Raw genomic sequence first — 26387 nt, forward strand, 5'->3', positions numbered from 1 at the left:
TGGAGGAGAGAGAGACACAGAGTGGAGGAGAGAGACAGAGAGTGGAGGAGAGAGACAGAGAGTGGAGGAGAGAGACAGAGAGTGGAGGAGAGGGACAGAGACTGGAGGAGAGGGACAGAGACTGGAGGAGAGAGAGAGACTGGAGGAGAGAGAGAGACTGGAGGAGAGAGACAGAGACTGGAGGAGAGAGAGAGCTGGAGGAGAGAGAGAGACTGGAGGGAGAGAGGTAGACTGGAGGAGAGGAGAGGTAGACTGGAGGAGAGAGACAGAGACTGGAGGAGAGAGACAGAGACTGGAGGGAGAGCGACAGAGACTGGAGGAGAGAGAGAAACTGGAGGAGAGAGAGAAACTGGAGGAGAGACAGAGACTGGAGGAGAGAGACAGAGACTGGAGGAGAGAGACAGAGACTGGAGGAGAGAGAAACTGGAGGAGAGAGACAGAGACTGGAGGAGAGAGACAGACTGGAGGAGAGAGACAGACTGGAGGAGAGAGAGACAGACTGGAGGAGAGAGAGACAGAGACTGGAGGAGAGAGAGACAGAGACTGGAGGAGAGAGACAGAGACTGGAGGAGAGAGAGACTGGAGGAGAGAGAGACAGAGACTGGAGGAGAGAGACAGAGACTGGAGGAGAGAGACAGAGACTGGAGGAGAGAGACAGAGACTGGAGGAGAGAGACAGAGACTGGAGGAGAGAGAGAGACTGGAGGAGAGAGACAGAGACTGGAGGAGAGAGAGAGAGAGACTGGAGGAGAGAGAGAGAGAGACTGGAGGAGAGAGAGACTGGAGGAGAGAGACAGAGAGTGGAGGAGAGGGACAGAGAGTGGAGGAGAGGGACAGAGAGTGGAGGAGAGGGACAGAGAGTGGAGGAGAGGGACAGAGAGTGGAGGAGAGGGACAGAGAGTGGAGGAGAGGGGACAGAGACTGGAGGAGAGGGACAGAGACTGGAGGAGAGGGACAGAGACTGGAGGAGAGGGACAGAGACTGGAGGAGGAAGAGACTGGAGAGAGAGAGAGAGACTGGAGGAGAGAGACAGAGAGTGGAGGAGAAAGACAGAGAGTGGAGGAGAGAGACAGAGAGTGGAGGAGAAAGACAGAGAGTGGAGGAGAAAGACAGAGAGTGGAGGAGAGGGACAGAGAGTGGAGGAGAGGGACAGAGAGTGGAGGAGAGGGACAGAGACTGGAGGAGAGAGACAGAGACTGGAGGAGAGAGACAGAGACTGGAGGAGAGAGACAGAGACTGGAGGAGAGAGACAGAGACTGGAGGAGAGAGAGACAGAGACTGGAGGAGAGAGAGACAGAGACTGGAGGAGAGAGAGACAGAGACTGGAGGAGAGAGAGACAGAGACTGGAGGAGAGAGAGACAGAGACTGGAGGAGAGAGAGACAGAGACTGGAGGAGAGAGAGACAGAGACTGGAGGAGAGAGAGACAGAGACTGGAGGAGAGAGAGACAGAGAGTGGAGGAGAGAGAGACAGAGAGTGGAGGAGAGAGACAGAGACTGGAGGAGAGAGAGACAGAGACTGGAGGAGAGAGAGACAGAGACTGGAGGAGAGAGAGACAGAGACTGGAGGAGAGAGAGACAGAGACTGGAGGAGAGAGAGACAGAGACTGGAGGAGAGACAGAGACTGGAGGAGAGAGACAGAGACTGGAGGAGAGAGACAGAGACTGGAGGAGAGAGACAGAGACTGGAGGAGAGAGACAGAGACTGGAGGAGAGGGACAGAGACTGGACGAGAGGGACAGAGACTGGAGGAGAGAGAGAGATTGGAGGAGAGAGAGAGACTGGAGGAGAGAGAGACAGAGACTGGAGGAGAGAGAGACAGAGACTGGAGGAGAGGGACAGAGACTGGAGGAGAGAGACAGAGACTGGAGGAGAGAGAGACAGAGACTTGAGGAGAGAGAGACAGAGACTGGAGGAGAGAGAGACAGAGACTGGAGGAGAGAGAGACAGAGACTGGAGGAGAGGGACAGAGACTGGAGGAGAGGGACAGAGACTGGAGGAGAGGGACAGACTGGAGGAGAGAGACAGAGACTGGAGGAGAGGGACAGAGACTGGAGGAGAGAGACAGAGACTGGAGGAGAGGGACAGAGACTGGAGGAGAGGGACAGAGACTGGAGGAGAGGGACAGAGACTGGAGGAGAGGGACAGAGACTGGAGGAGAGGGACAGAGACTGGAGGAGAGGGACAGAGACTGGAGGAGAGGGACAGAGACTGGAGGAGAGAGACAGAGACTGGAGGAGAGAGACAGAGACTGGAGGAGAGAGACAGAGACTGGAGGAGAGAGACAGAGACTGGAGGAGAGAGACAGAGACTGGAGGAGAGAGACACAGACTGGAGGAGAGAGACACAGACTGGAGGAGAAAGACACAGACTGGAGGAGAGAGACAGAGACTGGAGGAGAGAGACAGAGACTGGAGGAGAGGGACAGAGACTGGAGGAGAGAGACAGACTGGAGGAGAGAGAGACAGAGACTGGAGGAGAGAGAGACAGAGATTGGAGGAGAGGGACAGAGACTGGAGGAGAGGGGACAGAGACTGGAGGAGAGAGACAGACTGGAGGAGAGAGACAGAGACTGGAGGAGAGAGACAGAGACTGGAGGAGAGAGAGAGAGTGGAGGAGAGAGACAGAGACTGGAGGAGAGAGACAGAGACTGGAGGAGAGAGACAGAGACTGGAGGAGAGAGACAGAGACTGGAGGAGAGGGACAGAGACTGGAGGAGAGAGACAGAGACTGGAGGAGAAAGACAGAGACTGGAGGAGAGAGAGAGAGACTGGAGGAGAGAGAGAGAGACTGGAGGAGAGAGAGAGAGACTGGAGGAGAGAGACAGAGACTGGAGGAGAGAGACAGAGACTGGAGGAGAGAGAGAGAGACTGGAGGAGAGAGAGAGACTGGAGGAGAGGGACAGACTGGAGGAGAGGGACAGAGAGTGGAGGAGAGAGACCGAGACTGGAGGAGAGGGACAGAGACTGGAGGAGAGAGAGACAGAGACTGGAGGAGAAAGACAGAGACTGGAGGAGAGAGAGAGAGTGGAGGAGAGAGAGAGTGGAGGAGAGAGACAGAGACTGGAGGAGAGAGACAGAGACTGGAGGAGAGAGAGACTGGAGGAGAGAGAGACAGAGACTGGAGGAGAGAGAGACAGAGACTGGAGGAGAGAGAGACAGAGACTGGAGGAGAAAGACAGAGACTGGAGGAGAGAGACAGAGACTGGAGGAGAGAGAGACAGAGACTGGAGGAGAGAGAGACAGAGACTGGAGGAGAGAGAGACAGAGACTGGAGGAGAGAGAGACAGAGACTGGAGGAGAGAGAGACAGAGACTGGAGGAGAGAGACAGAGACTGGAGGAGAGAGACAGAGACTGGAGGAGAGAGACAGAGACTGGAGGAGAGAGACAGAGACTGGAGGAGAGAGACAGAGACTGGAGGAGAGAGACAGAGACTGGAGGAGAGAGACAGAGAAATGATTATTAAAGAGTGACTGTATTATTCCAGTAGAACACTAAGCCAACAGGGGAACTAAAAACATCACCACACAGAAAGGAAACAGAGTAAAGAGTTGGATTCGTAACCTCACTCCTCAGCTGAACATGTCTCCACTCACACTAGAAAAAAAATGAAAACAATGGCTCACATTTCTATAGAGCAGTTCTGCTAAGACGTTGTCTAGTGTGTAGTCATGTTTGTTTGTGAGGCAGAGGATCCCTGGTTGCAGCCCAGTAAGGGACAAGGAAGGACGTGACACTGTTAATCAAGTACACACCTGTTACAACATCCCAAGACACACCAACATATCACACAGACCTGTATCCACACCCTCCTCCTCAACAACACTATTTATCATGTCATAGTCAAGCAGCACTCACTTATTTACTACCAACTGACAAGAGAAACACACAGCCTACTGGGTAACTGCTCCTCCAGGTATATGAACCAATCACAGCTCTTCTTCACAAATAGACTAGACTTCTTCCAACACAACCAGTGCATGTTTAAGACCAAAAGCAGCATGCAGGAAATACAATCATGAATCAGTCCCAAAGGAAGGAAAGGAGGAACAAGACTGTTAAGTTCTCACCTGCAGAGCAGCCATATCACAGGATGTCTGACTGACTCACACACACAGAGACACAGAGAGAAAAACAGAAAGAGAGAAAGACGCAGAGAGAGAGACAGAGAGAGAGAGAGAGAAAAACACAGAAAGACACAGAGACAGAAAGACAGAGAGAGAGAGAAACACAGAAAGACAATGAGAGAGAGCAGCAACATGCATCGGTACAGATCTGGTTCACACATGATAGAACTCCCTAACCCAGAAATCTGTGTCTACCTCCCCACTAGACCCCTCCACTCCCATTGGACCAGGGACATAGCCCCCCTCAGGCCGCAGTTTCTCATTGGTCTAGACAGAAAAGGCTATTTTTTTTCTCTCTAGGAGGGGCAAGTAGCAGAGGCAGAGAGAGTGAGAGTCAAAGACAGATTATTAATAACCAATTGAGACCAGGGTCTCCTTTACAATGGTGCCCTGAGGACAACAATTTATTAATAATAATAATCATATTATAAATGACAAACTTAACACAACGGCTTCCAACACCACAAAAACAATTATTCAATTCAAACAGTTGCAGTTCTCCTTAAACACATTCAGTATTACAGCTCTAATTGCCGTAGAGGCATCAGAGAGTCAATATGTCTGACATTCTGCAGGCTTTTACAAAAATGGAGGTCACCTACATCGGTACGTACTAGTGGAACCTGGACAGTTCACCATCCCTGTGAATGGGTTTTAACAGTGAAGTGAGGTAGATCAGAAGCTTGTACAGTAAAGCTTTGCCAACAGAAAGATAGTAATGAAGTGATATACAGGACTTTAATTAGGACCAGCCAACCTTTTGATACAGGATGCAGTGATGCGTATTAAAACGGTCACCTGTGATAAAGTGAAGGAAGCTACGGTAGACAGACGGCATCCAATGGTTTAAGATTAGTGGCTGCTACACTCCCATGGATGGTGTCACCATAGTCAAGAAGTGGCAGGAGGAGTTGACTGTATAAATCTCCTTCCTGCTGTTTAGGGAGAGGCATCATCTATTTACATAAAAAGAAGCCTACATTCAAATATCCGCTTCTTAAAGGAAAACTCTTTTGGTATTTGTTTCATTAGTCCAGTGTTGACATACAGAATTCATCCCCATATCATGTCAAATGCATCATACAGGGATGGTTTATGTATTTTCAAAGTTACATATCTTGAAAACCTTTTGGGACTATGTCAACAATGGACTAATGAAACAAATACTAAAATATAGTTTTGTGGTGGAATTTTTCCTTTAAACTAGCTCATCTAGGTCAAATTATTGTTCATCCAAAAGCCCAGATATTTATAGGCAGGAACCTGCTCGATGAAAGAACCATCCACTGCATAAATGTGTAAGCCATCTGAAGTATTTCTACGAGAATTAGAAAACATCATATATTTAGTTTTTACCGCATGAAGAACCAATTTTAAGTCAGCAAGGACTTTCTGCTAGGTGACAAAATCAGACTGCAGCTCCAACAGCCTGGTCAGCCGTAGGGGCAATAGCGTACATAACAGTGTCATCTGCATACAGATGAAAGTTACAGGTTTTTGCAGATAGACCGTATATAAATAGTAAAGAGGACAGGTCCCCAAAATCGACCACTACAGGCCACCTTTAGTAATATTGAGGTAACTTGACACCATCAGAAAGCACACATTGTGTCCTGTCTGATGGATACTGTACACAAAAGTATGTGGACACCCCTTCAAATTAGTGGATTCGGCTATTTCAGCCACACCCGTTGCTGACAGGTCTATAAAAATCGAGCACACAGCCATGCAAACTCCATAGACAAACATTGGCAGTAGAATGGCCTCACTGAAAAGCTCACTGACTTTAAACGTGGCACTGTCATAGGAAGTCAGTTCGTCAAATGTCTGCCCTGCTAGACCTGCCCCGGTCAACTTTAAGTGCTGTTATTGTGAAGTGGAAACGTCTAGGAGCAACAACGTCTCAGCCGTGAAGTGGTAGGCCACAAGCTCACAGAACGAGACCGCCGAGTGCTGAAGGCTGTAAAAATCGTCTGTCCTCGGTTGAAACACTCACTACCGAGTTCCAAACTACCTCTGGAAACAACGTCAGCACAAGAACTGTTCATCGGGAGCTTCAGGAAATGGGTTTCCATGGCCGAGCAGCCGCACACAAGCCTAAGATCACCATGCGCAATGCCAAGCGTCGGCTGGAGTGGTGTAAAGCTCACCGCCATTAGACTCTGGAGCAGTGGAAAATCACTCTTGAAAGATGAATTACACTTCACCATCTAGCAGTCTGACAGACGAATCTGGATTTGGCAGATGCCAGGAGAACACTACATAGTGCCAACTGTAAAGTTTGGTGGAGGAGGAATAATGGTCTGGGGCTGTTTTTCATGGTTCAGGCTCCTGAGTTCCAATGAAGGGAAATCTTAACGCTACAGCATAAAATTACATTCTAGATGATTCTGTGCTTCCAACTTTGTGGCAACAGTTTGGGGAAGGCCCTTTCCTATTTCAGCATGACAATGCCCCAGTGCACAAAGCGAGGTCCATACAGAAATCGTTTGTCAAGATCGGTGTGGAAGAACTTGACTGGCCTGCACAGAGCCCTGACCTCAACCCCATAGAACACCTTTGGGTTGAATTGGAACCGCGACTGCGAGCCAGGCCTAAACACCCAACATCAGTGCTGACCTCACTAATGGTCTTGTGGCTGAATAGAAGCAAGTCCCTGCAGTAATGTTCCAACATTTAGTGGAAATCCTTCCCAGAACAGTGAAGGCTGATATAGCAGCAAAGAGGGACCAACTCCATATTAATGCCTGTGATTTTGGAATGAGATGTTCGACGAGCAGGTGTCCACATACTTTTGACCATGTAGTGTAGTTCCAACCAGAGAGAAAGAGAGCGAGAGAGAGGCAGAGAGAAAGAGATTATGATTTTTATTTTAATAATGTTCATCTCCAAAGTAAACTTTGGCAACATGTACATTGTTACATCATGCTAATAAAGCAAATTGAAATGAGAGAGAGCGAGAGGCAGAGACAGTGAGGCAGAGAGGCAGAGACTTCAGGAGTAATATGGTGATTGTTGCTGTAAACAGCTCTGACAGGAGAGTCATTCTCTAGTCTACTCTCAGACTAGCTCTAACAACTCAACGGTACTTGTGTGTGTGTGTACACATAGGGGTGTGGGTGTATACATGGGTGTGTGAGTGTGTACACATAGGGGTGTGGGTGTATACATGGGTGTGTGTGTGTACACATAGGGGTGTGGGTGTATACATGGGTGTGTGAGTGTGTACACATAGGGGTGTGGGTGTATACATGGGTGTGTGAGTGTGTACACATAGGGGTGTGGGTGTATACATGGGTGTGTGAGTGTGTACACATAGGGGTGTGGGTGTATACATGGGTGTGTGAGTGTGTACACATAGGGGTGTGGGTGTATACATGGGTGTGTGAGTGTGTACACATAGGGGTGTGAGTGTATACATGGGTGTGTGTGTGTGTGTACACATAGGGGTGTGGGTGTATACATGGGTGTGTGAGTGTGTACACATAGGGGTGTGGGTGTATACATGGGTGTGTGAGTGTGTACACATAGGGGTGTGGGTGTATACATGGGTGTGTGAGTGTGTACACATAGGGGTGTGGGTGTATACATGGGTGTGTGAGTGTGTACACATAGGGGTGTGGGTGTATACATGGGTGTGTGTGTGTACACATAGGGGTGTGGGTGTATACATGGGTGTGTGAGTGTGTACACATAGGGGTGTGAGTGTATACATGGGTGTGTGTGTGTGTACACATAGGGGTGTGAGTTGTTACACATAGGGGTGTGGGTGTATACATGGGTGTGCGAGTGTGTACACATAGGGGTGTGGGTGTATACATGGGTGTGCGAGTGTGTACACATAGGGGTGTGGGTGTATACATGGGTGTGTGAGTGTGTACACATAGGGGTGTGGGTGTATACATGGGTGTGTGAGTGTGTACACATAGGGGTGTGGGTGTATACATGGGTGTGTGAGTGTGTACACATAGGGGTGTGGGTGTATACATGGGTGTGTGAGTGTGTACACATAGGGGTGTGGGTGTATACATGGGTGTGTGAGTGTGTACACATAGGGGTGTGGGTGTATACATGGGTGTGTGAGTGTGTACACATAGGGGTGTGGGTGTATACATGGGTGTGTGAGTGTGTACACATAGGGGTGTGGGTGTATACATGGTGTGTGAGTGTGTACACATAGGGGTGTGGGTGTATACATGGGTGTGTGAGTGTGTACACATAGGGGTGTGGGTGTATACATGGGTGTGTGAGTGTGTACACATAGGGGTGTGGGTGTATACATGGGTGTGTGAGTGTGTACACATAGGGGTGTGGGTGTATACATGGGTGTGTGAGTGTGTACACATAGGGGTGTGGGTGTATACATGGGTGTGTGTGTGTACCTTGAAGTGTGGTTCCTGGAGGATGTTGGCTAGTTCCTCAGCGGAGGCGTCTCTACTACTCAGTCCTGTGAGGGAGTCTAGGATCTCTGAGACCAGCTGCTGGTTGTTGTCTCTCACAGCCTCCAGCTTCACATCCGCCAGCCTCTCATGGGCCTGCAGAGACACACATTAATACACTGGTACTGGCCTTTTAACTATCCCAACGCCTAGGACCAAGAGGCATGGAGAGACAACGTTTAATTCTGCCCCCAGCCTCTGGAACAGCCTGCCAGACAACCTGAGGAGGGCTGAAACTGTGGACATATTTAAAAGAGATCTTAAAACATCTTTTAAGTTGAGCTTTTCCTTTGGGTGCTTTTTAGTCGTTCAGTTTTTATTCTTATTCTTTCATTTGTTGTGTAGTAAATATGAAATATTTCAGTTTTTATTTGTTTTTTCCTATGAAGCACATTGTGTTGCATTCCATGCTGTAGAAATAAAGCCTGATTTGATTTATGCGTGCCCTGGTCAGTTTTCTTCCTGTGAAAAGTGTAAATGTCCACCAGATGTCAGCATGTCACAACAAGCAAACAAACACTACTCCTTATGGCCTTTCTCTTGCATTTCAAAGATGGTACAAAAAAAATACTAAACATTAAACAATTTTTTTTTTTCTTTGTGTTTAGTGAGTCCGCCAGATCAGAGGCAGTAGGGATGACCAGGAATGTTCTCTGTTTAGTGAGTCCGCCAGATCAGAGGCAGTAGGGATGACCAGGAATGTTCTCTGTTTAGTGTGTCAATTAGACAATTTTCCTGTCCTGCTAAGCATTCAAAACATAACGAGTACTTTTGGGTGTCATGGAAAATGTATGGAGTAATAAGTACATTTTCTTTAGGAATGTAGTGAAGTAAAAGTAGTCAAAAATATGATTACTATAGTACAGATTCACCCCAAAAAATACTTTAGTAAAAATACTTTAAAAGTAGTAAAGTACTTTACACCACTGCAAAAGGAAAAAAGATTTAATCAAATACGACCAAGGGACAACTGCACAGTGTACTGTACACACTCCCTCTCACCCATACAGCCCAGATGCAGAAACAAGTTTTAAAGTAAAGTACAGATACCCCCAAAAACTGCTTAAGTAGTACTTTAAAGTATTTTTACTTAAGTACTTTACACCACTGCAGTTTATAAATTAGTCAGGCCCCTGGCCTCTACAGACTCTGTGACATGGCTGGCCCTCTGAAACACGTTGTAGATGACATTTCACTGCAGTGTTAAACATAGATGTGCAGCTGTTAACCCCATGCACCCGGCAGTAACTACCGAGACGTAATCTCAAGCAACTTTGCTGTTACATGAAGCAACTCAAATGTGATTAAAATTGCATGCAACAGCCAATCAAATTGAAGCTGATGGTTTGAGAATTCTAAACTCAACCCATGTGATCTGCTGCATTACGTTGTGGTTTCACTAATGTGTTGACCCAACTGTTTGGTTATTGTAACAGCAAGGACACAGTAGAAACGCAGCCTGTACAATTTAGCTAGTTAGCCTAAAGGACATTGCAAACACCAACACCTAGCTAGTTAACAACGAGCTAACCAAGTTAGCACAGTTCATGGTGGACAATTTCAGTTGAAACTGGTCAAAGAGAGGTTTGGCTTCTCTTCGAAATTACATTTATTGACTGCTAAACCATGTACAAATAATGAGTATACAATTCCTGTTGTGTTAGTCTCTGTTCTGTCAACCCTGAACGCGGGTTGTTCTGCGCAGCGCGGATAGCTGTGTTGTTCTGCGCAGCGCGGATAGCTGTGTTGTTCTGCGCAGCGCGGATAGCTGTGTTGTTCTGCGCAGCGCGGATAGCTGTGTTGTTCTGCGCAGCGCGGATAGCTGTGTTGACATGATAGCTGTGTTGTTCTGCGCAGCGCGGATAGCTGTGTTGACATGATAGCTGTGTTGTTCTGCGCAGCGCGGTGTGTTGACATGACAGTTGGGTCGGAATTCCGAACCTTCAAATGGATCATGTGACAAAAGTGTTTGTTTTGATTGGCTGTTGCTTGCAACTAGTTGCAAAGTTTCAACTGGATTCAACCAAGTTGAAGATGAGATGCTTATTGGTTGCAGGGGGGTGTTTCCCCAAGCAATCAATAAACAACTCGGTTGCAAGCAACTAAAATTGCTGGCAAGTTGTGCCTTGTCCTGGCAGACTGGCTGGCTAATGGGCCATACCCTACATTCAAACACTCGTGGCCAAAACGTTCCAGACTGCTGCTGTTTGACTTATGGCCGTTATTGGCACAGTCCATTCTGACAAGATGGAGGAGACATTTATATGGTGGCACTGAGTGCCTCTTCCTCTCCCCTCCTTCTCTACTCTCTTAACTGATGATATGATGGAGTGTGTATGTTACCTTGGCGAGGGAGCGGACTATAGGGCTCTCTATGATTCCCCTGAGGAAGAGGAGGTCGATGTCTTTGGCCCCCGTGGTGGGAGGCAGGTCTCTCAGGTTATCCAGCACCTGCTGCATGGCTGGAGGACAAACACAAAACGGCCTGGTATTTCAGAAACTTGGTAGCAAAGGTCTGCTCCATGTAGGGATAAAAAAAAGAAAAACACTCCCAAAATGAACACCTCCCTCTGGTCTTCCCCCACAACAACACCTGGCATATTCGGTACATAAGAACACACATCATCAACATCAAACCAGGATGTTCTGACAAGAGAATATTTGTAAATGTGTACTGATGGTGGGACTCATGCCCAGCTACAGTGCATTCAGAAAGTATTCAGAACCCTTGACTTTTTCCACATTGTTACGTTACAGACTTATTCTAAAATTGATTATATTATATTTATTTTCTTTCCTCATCAATCTACACACAATGCCCCATAAACAGGCTGAGAAATGTTTGCCAATTTATTACAAATAAAAAAATAGAAATACCTTCTTTACATAAGTATTCAAACCCTTTGCTAGGAGAGTCGAAATTGAGCTCAGGTACATCCTGTTTCCATTGATCATCCTTGAGATGGTTTCTACAAACTTCATTGGATTCTACCAGTGGTAATTTCAATTACATTTTTTTTTTTTGGGGGGGGGTGGTTATCACTTGATTTACACAACATGCCTACCACTTTGAAGATGCAAAATATTTTTTATCATGAAACAAAGAAGAATTAAGACGAAAAACAACTAAAACTTGAGCGTGCATAACTATTCACCCCCCCAAAGTCAATACTTTGTAGAGCCACCTTTTGCAGCAATTACAGCTGCAAGTCTCTTGGGGTATGTCTCAACTTGCTAGACACATCTAGCCACTGGGATTTTGGCTCATTCTTCAAGGCAAAACTGCTCCAGCTCCTTCAAGTTGGATGGGTTACACTGGTGTACAGCAATCTTTAAGTCATACCACAGATTCTAAATTGGATTGAGGTCTGGACTTTGACCAGGCCACTGAGATCATGTGACACAGATTGCACACAGGTGGACTTTAACTAATTATGTGACTTCTGAAAGTAATTGGTTTCACCAGATCTTATTTAGGGGCTTCATAGCAAAGGGGTGAATACTAGAGGTCGACCGATTAATCGGAATGGCCGATTAATTAGGGCCGATTTCAAGTTTTCATAACAATCGTAAGTCTGTATTTTTGGCCGCCGATTTGGCCGATTTTCAATGACGGCCTAGGAACGGTGGGTAAACTGCCTTGTTCAGGGGCAGAATGACAGATTTTTACCTTGTCAGCTCAGGGATTCAATCTTGCAACCTTACGGTTAACTAGTCCAACGCTCTAACCACCTGCTTTACATTGCACTCCACGAGGTTACGCGAATGCAGTAAGAAGCTAAGGTAAGTTGCTAGCTAGCATTAAGCTTATCTTATAAAAAACAATCAATCATAATCACTAGTTAACTACACATGGTTGATGATATTACTAGTTTATCTAGCCTGTCCTGCGTTGCATATAATCGCTTAGGTACACGTTGCTCCAACCATAAACATCAATGCCTTTCTTAAAATCAATACACAAGTATATATTTTTAAACCTGCATATTTAGCTAAAAGAAATCCAGGTTAGCAGGCAATATTAACCAGGTGAAATTGTGTCATTTTGCGTTCATTGCACGCAGAGTCAGTGTATATGCAACAGTTTGGGCCGCCTGGCTCGTTACGAACTAATTTGCCAGAATTTTACGTAATTATGACATAACATTGAAGATTGTGCAATGTAACAGGAATAACGTTTTGTTTTCGAGATGATAGTTTCCAGATTCGACCATATTAATGACCTAAGGCTTGTATTTCTGTGTGTTATTATGTTATAATTAAGTCTATGATTTGATAGAGCAGTCTGACTGAGCGGTGGTAGGCAGCAGCAGGCTCGTAAGCATTCATTCAAAATAGCACTTTCGTGCGTTTTGCCAGCAGCTCTAAGCAATGCTTCAAGCATTGTGATGTTTATGACTTCAAGCCTGTCAACTCCCGAGATTAGGCTGGTGTAACCGATGTGAAATGGCTAGCTAGTGCGCACTAATAGCGTTTCAAACGTCACTCGCTCTGAGACTTGGAGTAGTTGTTCCCCTTGCTCTGCATGGGTAACGCTGCTTCGAGGGTGGCTGTTGTCGATGTGTTCCTGGTTTGAGCGAGGAGAGGGACAGAAGCTATACTGTTACACTGGCAATACTAAAGTGCCTATAAGAACATCCAATAGTCAAAGGTATATGAAATACAAATCGTTTAGAGAGAAATAGTCCTATAATATCTACAACCTAAAACATCTTACCTGGGAATATTGAAGACTCATGTTAAAAGGAACCACCAGCTTTCATATGTTCTCATGTTCTGAGCAAGGAACTTAAACGTTAGCTTTTTTACATGGCACATATTGCACTTTTACTTTCTTCTCCAACACTTTGTTTTTGCATTATTTAAACCAAATTGAACATGTTTCATTATTTATTTGAAGCTTTATTTAACTAGGCAAGTCAGATTTAAGAACATTCTTATTTTCAATGACGGCCTCGGAACAGGGGTTAACTGCCCTGTTCAGGCGGGATTCATTTCTGCAACCTTCCGGTTACTAGTCCAACGCTCTAACCACCTGCCTTACATTGCACTCCACAAGGAGCCTGCATGGCAGGCTGACTACCTGTTACGCGAGGGCAGCAGGAAGCCAAGGTAAGTTGCTAGCTAGTATTAAACTTATCTTATAAACTATCAATCTTAACAATCACTAGTTAACTACACATGGTTGATGATATTACTAGTTTATCTAACTTGTCCTGCGTTGCATATAATCGATGCGGTGCCTGTTAATTTCTCATCTAACATGTCCTGCGTTGCATATAATCGATGCGGTGCCTGTTTAATTTCTCATCGAATCACAGCCTACTTCGACAAACGGGTGATGATTTAACAAGCGCATTTGCGAAAAAAGCACTGTCGTTGCACCAATGTACCTAACCATAAACATCAATGCCTTTCTTTAAAATATTTTTAAACCTGCATATTTTGTTAATATTGCCTGCTAACATGAATTTGTGTCACTTCTCTTGCGTTCCGTGCAAGCAGTCAGGGTATATAAAGCAGTTTGGGCCGCCTGGCTCATTGCGAACTGTGTGGAGTCCATTTATTCCTAATAAAGGCCATAATTAATTTACCAGAATTGTTCATAATTATGACATAACATTGAAGGTTGTGCAATGTAACAGGAATATTTAGACTTAGATAAATACGGTTCCGTATTTCACTGAAATAATAAACGTTTCGTTTTCGAAATGATAGTTTCCGGATTCGACCATATTAATGACCAAAGGATCGTATTTCTGTGTGTTATTATGTTATAATTAAGTCTGATTTGATAGAGCAGTTTGACTGAGCGATGGTAGACAGCAGCAGGCTCGTAAGCATTCATTCAAACAGCACCTTCGTGCGTTTTGCCAGCAGCTCTTCGCAATTCTTCAAGCATTGCGCTGTTTATGACTTCAAGCCTATCAAAAAAAATCTGGCAAATCGGTGGCCAAAAATACCGATTGTTCTGAAAACTTGAAATCGGCCCTAATTAAAATCGGCCATTCCGATTAATCGGTCGACCTCTACACTGCATGTACAGGTCCTTGTATGAACGGCATGTCTCACACCTCAGTAAATATCGGGAAGACCAGGCGGTCAGGTCTAGTTTTATACAACGGGTCGGTCTAATCCTGAACCGCATTCCAGCCTGTGTCTATTCCACAAGTTACCAGCAGCTAAATTTATTAAGTTAAAATGCCTATTTACTCTGTTCCATCTGACTGCGCAATCCACTGTCTCATCTACCCTGCCAGGTCATTTATGAACTTCATCTCCACTATAAAAAGTATGTAGACATTATCTACCATTTCTTTTAGACTAACATTTCATTTTCAACAGCGGAGATTTGTATAAACCTTGCTGTCTGTCTCTGACATTTGCAAAATGTTTTCAATATTCAAATTCGATCTCCAGCTGTCCCATAGTAATAAACGAGTCGGGACGAGACAGACAGACAGACAGCGTTTCTCAGCCACAGACAGGGAGGCAGGCAGGCAGGCAGCGTTTCTCAGCCACAGACAGACAGACAGCGTTTCTCAGCCACAGACAGGGAGGCAGGCAGGCAGCGTTTCTCAGCCACAGACAGGGAGGCAGGCAGGCAGCGTTTCTCAGCCACAGACAGAGAGGCAGGCAGGCAGGCAGCGTTTCTCAGCCACAGACAGAGAGGCAGGCAGGCAGGCAGCGTTTCTCAGCCACAGACAGAGAGGCAGGCAGGCAGGCAGCGTTTCTCAGCCACAGACAGGGAGGCAGGCAGGCAGGCAGCGTTTCTCAGCCACAGACAGGGAGGCAGGCAGGCAGCGTTTCTCAGCCAGTTTAATCATGAATCAGCTGGCATCATTTTTACATATATACACACATACACAAAGAAATGTCAATTGAAAAAAGGTCAAACGAAGTGCAGCTAGTTTCCAGTCTTTCCAGCTTCAGTTTGATGTGATTGTGTTGGCTGTGTTGTTGGCTAGCTCCTATGAACAACAGAGTCCTGACGAGAGAACACATTTTCTATGCCAGGTGAAATCACGCCTCATTAGCGCATTGGATGTATCCAAATAAATGTCACTAGAAAACAGGTTAAACAAATGAAAATGCAGCTCCTTTGCTGTTTGATGTGACTGTAAGTTATCTGTAGTTGGCTAGCTAGCAAGCAAGGGATAAGAACGTTACCAGCCAGTATGGCAATAGAACATTTAGAACAAACAAACCAGAAAAATGATGCCAGCTGATTCCTGATATGGAATGCTGAGAAAAGCTGTCTCCTGTCTCGTCCTGAATCCTTCATTACCATGGGACAGCTGGATATTACACTGTTTCAATATTCAAATGTTGCAAATGTCGGAGTGAAAGGTTTATACATATCCCCACTGCTGTAAATGTTAGCCTAAAAGAAACGTGAGGTAATGTCTAGATACTTTTTATAGTGGAGATCAACTTTATAAATTGCCTGGCTGGGCTGATGAGACAGTGGATTGCGCAGTCAGAAAGAACAGATTACATTTAAAAAGTCATAGATTTAGCCGGTTGTAACTTATGGAATAGACACCGGGTGGAATGCAGTTTTAACCAACCAGCATTCAGGATTAGACCCACCCTTTGTATAATTCAAGATGGATGTTGATGAAACACGTCACGCCCCTTTAAACTGTCTATTTTAACTTCTATGGTAACGACATTTGATTTGGATATTAATGAGTGCACAGTGACAAATTCCAAAAATCAAGATCAAACACAAATGTAGGGCCTTGATGTAAAATACCCGGCATAACAAGGCGTGAAACAACTGGAGCAGTAAGCTACCATCAATGGAGTGATTCAGTATGAAAAGCCTTCATTTCCATAACAAGCAACTCGCTAAAACAATGGAGAAGTTCCAAATGGCATCCTATTCCCTTTATAGTGCACTACTTTTGACCAGGGCCCATCATAGTGCACTATATAGGGAATAGGGTGCCATTTGGGACAGACATGGATGGGTCCCACTGGTAGATGTCTCCAACATTAACTATATAAGGGAACAGAACCGTTTCCCAATTCAAACCTGTAAGTGGTTACTGGTGAAACTCTCAAACCAAGGCTTGACACAGCCTACTTACAGCTTTCTCTGGTCTAAGTTCTAATCTTCAGAAGAAAATAAATAAAACAGGAGAAAAGCATAAAGGACGTTGACTTGCACACACTAACATACAGGTAACAATATAAAGGAATCCCCAACATAGGGTGTTGGGCACCAGGAACCAACAGAACCGCTTCAATGCACTAACCAACCCTAGGCTAACCAACCCTAGGCTAACCAACCCTAGGCTAACCAACCCTAGGCTAACCAACCCTAGGCTAACCAACCCTAGGCTAACCAACCCTAGGCTAGCCACACACTAACATACAGGTAACAATATAAAGGAAACCCCAACATAGGGTGTTGGGCCACCAGGAACCAACAGAACCGCTTCAATGCACTAACCAACCCTAGGCTAACCAACCCTAGGCTAACCAACCCTAGGCTAACCAACCCTAGGCTAGCCACACACTAACATACAGGTAACAATATAAAGGAAACCCCAACATAGGGTGTTGGCCACCAGGAACCAACAGAACCGCTTCAATGCACTAACCAACCCTAGGCTAACCAACCCTAGGCTAACCAACCCTAGGCTAACCAACCCTAGGCTAACCAACCCTAGGCTAACCAACCCTAGGCTAGCCACACACTAACATACAGGTAACAATATAAAGGAAACCCCAACATAGGGTGTTGGGCCACCAGGAACCAACAGAACCGCTTCAATGCACTAACCAACCCTAGGCTAACCAACCCTAGGCTAACCAACCCTAGGCTAACCAACCCTAGGCTAACCAACCCTAGGCTAACCACACACTAACATACAGGTAACAATATAAAGGAAACCCCAACATAGGGTGTTGGGCACCACGAACCAACAGAACCGCTTCAATGCACTAACCAACCCTAGGCTAACCAACCCTAGGCTAACCAACCCTAGGCTAACCAACCCTAGGCTAACCAACCCTAGGCTAACCAACCCTAGGCTAACCAACCCTAGGCTAGCCACACACTAACATACATGTAACAATATAAAGGAAACCCCAACATAGGGTGTTGGGCACCAGGAACCAACAGAACCGCTTCAATGCACTAACCAACCCTAGGCTAACCAACCCTAGGCTAACCAACCCTAGGCTAACCAACCCTAGGCTAGCCACACACTAACATACAGGTAACAATATAAAGGAAACCCCAACATAGGGTATTGGGCACCAGGAACCAACAGAACCGCTTCAATGCACTAACCAACCCTAGGCTAACCAACCCTAGGCTAACCAACCCTAGGCTAACCAACCCTAGGCTAACCAACCCTAGGCTAACCAACCCTAGGCTAGCCACACACTAACATACAGGTAACAATATAAAGGAAACCCCAACATAGGGCATTGGGCACCAGGAACCAACAGAACCGCTTCAATGCACCTTGGCAAAGATTCTACAAGTGTGTGGAACTCTATTGGAGGGATGTGACACTATTCTTCCATGAGAAATTCCATCTTTTGGTGTTTTGTTGATAGAAAACACAGTCTCAGGCGCCGCTCCAGAATCTCCCATAAGTGTTGAAATTGGGTTGAGATCTGGTGACAGACACACCCTTTAAACCCCTATGATCCTTTGAGACTCACTATTAGGGCAGGTGTTCCTAAGGTGTGGTATACTCAGGTGTATTATACAACAATACAACCTGTAAACAAACCCCATGTAGCCACAATGCAAACAACAGCGTCCAAATTATAACACCTTGTAAATAATGTGTTTTTGAGAGACATTTGAATGGAACAATAACACTACAGGATGAACTTACCCCTAGGTACAGATCTAGGATAGGCTTCTGCGCCTCCAATCCTAACCATTAGTGGGGGAAAATGCTAAAAGCTGTTCCAAGATCAGTGTCTAAGGGCAACTTCACCCTACATCAAAACCAGTCTGTCGGCCCTACCTCAGGCAGACAACACAGCACCTGGAAGGCTGGAGAGGGTAGGGACCCACATCAAAAGGTTTCCACTTCATCAGCTACCAACCAGGATGTTAACAACAACATTGATCACTCTCTTTCACAAAGTTTCAAAGCCTTGGTGGAGAGGATGGGTTTTTTTCCCCACTCCTCCTGGATAAAGGTTGTGCCCCAAATAGCACCCTATGGGCCCTGGTCAGAAGTAGTTCCTTATGAAGGGAAAAGAGTACATACTGCCCTAACCAACCCCGCCGTCCAGACAGAGGAGAGTACATACTGCCCTAACCAAACACGCTGTGGCTGTGTCATCCGGACGGACGGACGCACACACACACACACACACACCAGAAAAGACATTTCCACAAGACACATTGTTGTCCCTCTTCACACCTTAGTTACTCAGACATCATCATGAATGGAGCATTGTTTCAAATAGAGATTCATGCTTAACCAATCAGTGTTAAAAAAATGGGGGCCGTACGTGACAGAAGAATGGTAGTAGTAAAGTAGGAAGTGAATCTCTGACACCCACCTATGAATTGTGCTCCAATGCAGCGCAGCGGCTCAAAGCCCTACTCCCAGTACACACCAGTCATCTGGTGCCCTGCCTGCCTGTGGCAACACAGAAGAACCTGAAGGGAACACAGGGAGACAACACCTTGTTATTACCCAATGCCCAATAATAAGGGATTGCTAGCTAACCTGAAATGCTTGCTTTCCAACTTAAATACCTTCAGAGTGACTCATCTGAAATAGCCACGTCGACCTTTAAAGGACAATAGTCCAACCATTTTAGTCTTGCTGTTGACAACATGCTGTAATGTTCAACAGTTTCTATTTGGTCAGATCACTGCCACTCCAGAGGGCTTTCATTCCTCACTCTTAGTGTGTGCTTTGTGATTGGACAAAGAAAGTCATGTGGTCATACCGGTCTGGGGGGGAGACTGAAAAGCATTAATGGCATTATGTTGATTACCCTAGAGGTCAAGAGTGCAAGTAGTCAACTCCAGAGCTGCCAAGTCCCGGGTATCATTAAAAGGCCTATATCTGTCAGGTTGGTTTGCATCACCACAGGGATCAGTAGCATTTAAAGTGTTCAACATTCAAACCGTCCAGATTCTCTACCCAGGCCTTCTCCCTGAGGTGTGTGTACTTAACTCACTACACCTTGTGGGTTCCCACATGAAAGAAATACTATAGTGTTATAGTGTATACTATGGTAGGAATACTGTAGTGTTCACTGTATTGTTGCAAAAACACTACAATACTAGGCTTGGGCGATATACCGGGGTATTTCGAAATACCGACAGTATGATTTTCAATACCGTTTAAAAAAACATATGACTTATTTTGGGGTTGGGGGCACCCCTGCACGCTGGACTGAGGGTGAGTGCCTACGCCACTGCTTATAACTAACTACAAGAAATCTGTGTGTCAAATAAATCCCTGTTTACTATAGTAAACAGTACGGTACAGAATCAATATGACGGTATGAAAATCAGGGTATCGCCCAACACTAATATATACTGTAGTGCTTACAGTTTACTATAGTATAAATACTGTAGTACATTTTTATGTAGAGAAAAAGTAATTACTGTAGTGTTTTTGCAGACTGTAGTATTTACAGTTTACTATAGTACAAATACTGTAGTATTTTTTTATATAGAAACAGTAATTACTGTAGTGTTTTGCAGACTGTAGTATTTACTGAAGTGTTTTTGGGGACATTACTGTATGTAGTATTTACTGAAGTGTTTTTGTTTATCTTTGAGATAGAAGCGGGGAGCTTTCTCCTTGAGGAAACCTACTGGAGAAATACTAAAAGATCAGATAACCTGTAGATAGGTAGGACTGGGTTCTGAGAAAGACTAAAAGATCAGATAACCTGTAGATAGGTAGGACTGGGTTCTGAGAAAGACTAAAAGATCAGATAACCTGTAGATAGGTAGGACTGGGTTCTGAACGGGGAGTTCAGAGCTTCTACTCTTTTCTATAACAATAGGTAACACATTATATGGTCTGTACTTGTCATGTAGGTTTCTCACTTACAGGTGGCACAAATTGGGATATGGGGGAGGGGGAATGGGCAGGGTATATGCAAATTAAATAGAAGTATTTACTAGTGTTTTGTGTGTGGATAATAACAATATTTATTATAGCATTGTACACTATACTACACAATTCTATACTAAGTACTACACATGATCGAGGGATACTACAGTGTAGTATAGTATTATACTATAGAATTCTGTAGTAAACTGTAAGTACTATAGTAAACTGTAGTATTTTTATTATGTGGGTTTAAATTAGAGCACTAGATCGGTTTAAGCATGAATTTGAGAGGGGATTATATCCACCATATTCCTTAAAGCTACAATCCTTAGTTGCTACATTCATTTTTGGACTTCAATATGAATGCTATATACCCATTGATTGTTGAAGAATATAGGCTAACTTATGTCTCATGAGCTTAGTTCAACTGTTGTACCCCATCAGAACACAAAATATAAACTCCAATGTTTGGAAACAATGTAAATGTAAACAAACACTGTATAGCCTCAAAACATGGTTAAACCTATAATTCTGATATCATGGATGGTCAGTCCTTGCATCCATAGCTCTGTCTATGCATTTGAGAGTGGTTACATTTCTCCAGGCTCTTCCCTCAGCTTCTAAACAAACCTGAAACGGGGTGGGTCACTTTGTTATTGTTTCAACTGAGGTTCACACCAGTCCATTCCTTTACAAATACTGTATGTGAGGGGGAGTGAATGAGTGCAGTACACACTGACTGCACACTTCAGAGGGAATCAGAATTCACACCCTGGTTCTCTCCCAAATAGCACCCTTTCTCTATACAGTACACTACCCTATGGGCCATGGTCAAAAGCAGTGCACTATAAAAGGGAATAGGGTGCCATTTTGGAGACAACCAGGGTATGTTCCCCACTGCTGCTCTTGCCAGCAGCATTCCCACAGAGGCTGAAATTCTCTGGATTCTCCAACACCTCAATTAAACCCTGATGCCAGCCAGAGTCCCAGCCAGGGACCAGGGAGAAAGGGACCAGACCAGGGACCCAACTAAGGACCAGGGGGAAAGGGACCAAGCTAAGTACTCGGGTGAAGGAAGCCAGCCAGGAACCATGGGGGAGGGACAAGGGACCCAGCCAGAGACAAGAGACCAGGGGGAAAGGAGCTGGGAAGGGACCCAACAAGGGACCATGGGGAAGGGGCCAGGGTATATAATAAGCAGCAGGCTACAGGGATGAATGGGTTTCACTGTCAGACCAGAGGCTTATTCAGGAGAGTGCTTCAGTGTAATGTTACAGACCATTTAAATAGAAAAGTATACTTTCCTATCTGAAGCATCGTACTACTGTACTCCATTGAATAAGACACCTACCTGTCTGTCCCCTGAGCTTTGCTTTTATTTCATTAACGGCTTTTTAAAGATGAAAGATGTTTAAAGCTCAATCTCAGACGCAAACAAGGATTTGAACACTACCACAGGAATGAACAAAAAATACACTAATTACAGGAACAAGTCCAAATTTGGCACGACGTTAATTTCTGGTCTGTGTTTTACTGTTGATCCAAAACAGATCACGTCTCCCAAATAAAGGCATTAAAAAGACTTCCGTCCCACCTCGGACCCTTTCTCTGTATAGTGACGCCACGTTTGACCAGGCCACCTAGTGTACTATGTAGTGAATTGGGTATCATTTGGGACACTGGTTAGATGGGACAATCTGTTTTATCATTCATTGTGGCAATGGACACGTCAAAGTCATGGTGAAACGATGGGCTCATTATGTGAGCAAGCCGGCACTGACAGAATAATGTATAGGGTAACTAACTACACATAGCCAACAACAAAAAAAGGGCCGATCCATGCAAAGTAAAACATGTGTCTACCTTCTCCATTGTTGACACTAAAGTGTTCTTTCTCAACGTGTCTAACATAGCTATGTCTGACTCTTACAGCTCAACACGTGGAACCTTCCAGAAAGCCAACACAAATCTCACAAACACCCTAGTTACACTCCACATAACACATTTGGGACTCACAACTTGTTAAAGGCACACACATTATTAGCTAGCTTCCTGTGCGGAGTGCGGAACACGTGTAGACATTTTTGGTTTCCCATTCCGCTGAGACCGAGCAGATGAGAGGTCGCATTGAACCCATTCCTAGTGGTTTACTAACTTTATTAGTAAACTGTCCCGTTAGATAAAGCAAATACCACTTTTCTGGTCAATTAACTAATTGGTATTTGAGCTATTTAGAGCACAATTTGACGCTAATCAAAATGACAGCGGAGCATTGGTCCAATTCCACGTCATAACTTGTGGCAAACAATCTAACTGGATATATGGCTTAGCTAGCCAACAAGCAAACTAGTTAAAACCTAGTCTAGAAATACAGCTAACAAGCTCGATGTTAGGTTAGCAATGGTAGCTAGCATGTTATTATTAGCTTGCTAGCAATCAACTGAGTCCCAGCCTGACTGGATCCAGCTAGTGTCAGCTAGCTAACGTAGTTGGCTAGCGAGTGTTGAAAGAATGGTGAGTGGATTACTAGCCTAACCTGACTTGCGTTTCGCTATTTGAACCCATTTTCGTGGCGCTGAGCCCCTCACGCTGTTTCGAAGTCCAATGCGCTACGAAGAAGATGGTCATAAAAAAATGTATGACTTTACCTGACGTTCTCCGTGTCAGAATTTCAAGTCTCCATAGACTCGTTGCACCCCAGACGAGGCTAGTTTGTCTAGCACGCAGCTCTCCTGTCACCGAGACATGCCGCCGGGTGACGTTTGATCTCGAAGTCCCCTTTAGAGACGAGCAGCTAGCTAATGTAGTTCCCACCCACTCCTTAACGTACTACAGATAGTGTGTGAAAACTTCAGACATGCTCTTTTCTGTTCATATAGTTTAATAGCAGTAATTATTTCATAAATTATAGATTCTGTATTTGACATCGACTATGACCATCTGGGTCTCCTGAGCTCCACAAACCGTTTTAACCCACACATAAACACCTCAAATGGCACCCTATATAGTAAAGCCCACTATAAGTAGAGCACTATATAGGGAATAGGGTGCCATTTGGGACGGAATGCCCTATGTTAGTTACACAACTAGGCACTGTTACACATTCATACTCCTTGTGAAATAAATAACAAGCATTAAACACCAGACAGCAGTAGCCTATGTGTTCAGTACCGCCAAAGACATTACATATAGACCTGACATGATTCTCTGGCTGTCAACATAAAGAATCCTACTGTATGTCTAATCTCAAATTGGCACCCTATTCCCTACATAGTGCACTACTTTAGACCAGAGCCCTGGTCAAAAGTAGTCCACAATATAGAGAATGGGGTGCCAATTTGGGACAGAATCTTGTTTTACATTTGAGCATTCTAGAACAATGACCCCATTAGTATGCAGGGACTGTTCTATCTTCTGTCTAAAACGGGACTTAGTCCCAAGTGGCACACCACCAGGCAATAAATAGTGCACTACAGAGGGTGCCATTTGGGACACAAATTAGGTAACTGGGTTCATGCACCAGATCTCATTATTACATGTCCCTTTGGAGGTAACTAGGTTAGTGTCCCAAATCGTACCCTATTCCATAGTGAACTACTTTTGACCAGGGATCCCAGGCCATTTAATATGATTCTACACCTTACATTTGTTTTCACGTTAGGCAAGGTGCTGTTATATAGAACGATTGTAGACAATCAAAATCTACTCAGACCAGTGAAAGGTTAACAATGTTACACATTGAAATAATGGACAGAATGAATAGATTGTTATTCTCGCCTCTCACCCCAGACAGCTGTTTGAAGGCTACATTCCAAGCAGGAGTATAACGGTATCAGAGTACTAAGGCCAGTCCAGAAGAGGGCAGTATATCTTAGTAAAACCAGTGGGAACAAAGAGAACCCTGTGCAGCAGTGGTTCTAGGTGTAGATCCTGGTCCTGGTTGTGGCAGGAACAACTAGTATCCAATAAGTGTAAAAACCACACTAGAAATGTTTTTCTTTAAGACCACGTTGCTTACTTTCTGATTCTGGAGTCCTAGGATTTTCTTGTTTATATTCTTAAAAACAGAGTCACATTATAAACCAAATTCCAAGGTACTTTATATGATGTATTTAATCCAACCAGTAAATGTTTATTTTGGTTTACAGTACACAGTGTGATGCACAAAAGAAGAAAGTAATATATGTACAGGACACTTCTACTATGACAGACAGACAGAGAGAGAGGTGGTTGCATGCAGGCTGCAGATATCTATTAAAGTCCAGGTCGAGTCGGTGACCAACAGGCAGTGTGGTGTTGTTGTGGTGTTGTGACAAACAGGCAGTGGGTTTGTTGAAAGGGACTGGTATGGAAGTCCGTAATACACTGGCTTCACCACCACAACGGTACGTCTTCATATCTGTCAGGAGAAACAAGCAAAGTGTTCATTTATGTTGGGCCATTATTATGTTGGCATTGACTAATAACTAATTGACTACTGCTGTGTCTGTTACTCTCAAATGCACAATATACTATAGCCTATAGGTTATAGTGGATCAATAAACAATGAGGAAACGCATCTCTGACGGTATAAAACTACTTAAAACAAAAATAATGGATTAGATGTAGGCTACTAATCCCCACCCCCAAAAAGATGATGGCTAAAGCTGATCATTCTGAGGACAGGTATATCGGTATCCTTGGTATGTTTTTACACCCACCTTCCATAGCTTGCTAGTGGGACGCTCTCTGTGCTCTCCCTCTGTAGCAGGTCAGAGAACACTGTATCAGGGCTAGATCTTTTCCCATACCTGAGAGAGGTAAAGAAAAAGTCAAAGAAAACAGGAAAACATGTTTTATTGCAACCCTTTATTTCCTTCAAAGTTAAACCTTATATGAAATACAGATATTTTGTGAAAGGTAACAAAACAGAAGCATCATCATCAGAACCACTTTGGAAATAAGTGTTTTTCAAGTGTTATCTTCTGGGATCAAATGCACATCTTGTTTAATGTATGCATTTAATGGTTTACCCAAAAGAATAATAATAATCTTCATCATATGCTGTATCTTCCCATCACCAGATGAAGAACTCACCGCTGTCGAGTGATTTGGTTGATGTAGTGTCTGAGTGCAGAGAAGTACTTGGCGAAGTCCTCGACAGGTGCATCTTCTGCGGGAATGACAGGTTTGGATGGATACGCGTCCATCAGAGTGGACATGCATACCAGCGAGTACACCGCCAGCAATCCCAGAGACATCGCTGCGTTAGGGCGCATCTAAACCACACAAAAGCGCAGAGAATCAAACTAGAAAACAAATGCACTGTGACTGTGCTCCTGTCCTTAGTTCATAATGTAGCCAATAAAATGCACTGTGACTGTGCTCCTGTCCTTAGTTCATAATGTAGCCAATAAAATGCACTGTGACTGTGCTCCTGTCCTTAGTTCATAATGTAGCCAATAAAATGCAATCATTTTTATTTGCTACTGTGCGTAATAACTTGTAAAACCATAAAGCCAACGACACCTTGTTATCCAAAACAATATTCCATCATCTTTAATAACCAACTGAAAAAATATGAACCAACTCTGAAAATATAAATGTGCAGAAAACAAGGTTTTCCATGAGAACAAATATTTTCTTTAGTAATTGAATCAAGAACAACTTTACAAAACCCTGGAAGTCGATACAAAGGCAAATAGTCAGCGACAGAAAAGTGCTTTTTACTCACTTTATTTTGTGAAGACTGGAGATGGTTTCGTTGAATGACTGT

General features: G+C 44.5%; 2 protein-coding genes across 5 annotated transcripts in view; both read right to left on the reverse strand.

Annotated features, from left to right (window-relative positions):
- The window catches only part of LOC115187743 (MAGUK p55 subfamily member 6), a 48696-nt gene extending 25325 nt beyond the window's left edge, over positions 1-23371 (reverse strand). For 2 of the 4 annotated variants that reach the window (XM_029746761.1, XM_029746759.1), the window contains exons 1-4: positions 23281-23371; positions 19113-19212; positions 10908-11026; positions 8508-8660 (exon numbers count right to left, since the gene is read on the reverse strand). In XM_029746761.1, coding sequence (XP_029602621.1) covers positions 8508-8660; positions 10908-11024 — 270 coding nt within the window. In that variant the 5' untranslated portion in view covers positions 11025-11026; positions 19113-19212; positions 23281-23371. Of the gene's footprint in view, positions 1-4068; positions 4100-8507; positions 8661-10907; positions 11027-19112; positions 19213-23280 lie in introns of those variants that run through there. The other 2 variants (XM_029746760.1, XM_029746762.1) reach the window with 2 other exon arrangements.
- Positions 23372-24736: 1365 nt separating this feature from the next.
- On the reverse strand, positions 24737-26387 carry LOC115187753 (pro-neuropeptide Y). Its single transcript, XM_029746778.1, has 4 exons — positions 26346-26387; positions 25709-25890; positions 25333-25422; positions 24737-25031 (listed from the first exon to the last, which is right to left on the reverse strand). Exons 2-4 carry the CDS (start codon positions 25888-25890, stop codon positions 25004-25006), a joined length of 300 nt encoding a protein of 99 aa, XP_029602638.1. The 5' UTR covers positions 26346-26387; the 3' UTR covers positions 24737-25003.

This window comes from Salmo trutta, unplaced genomic scaffold (assembly GCF_901001165.1).
Source record: "Salmo trutta unplaced genomic scaffold, fSalTru1.1, whole genome shotgun sequence".
NCBI lineage: Eukaryota > Metazoa > Chordata > Actinopteri > Salmoniformes > Salmonidae > Salmo > Salmo trutta.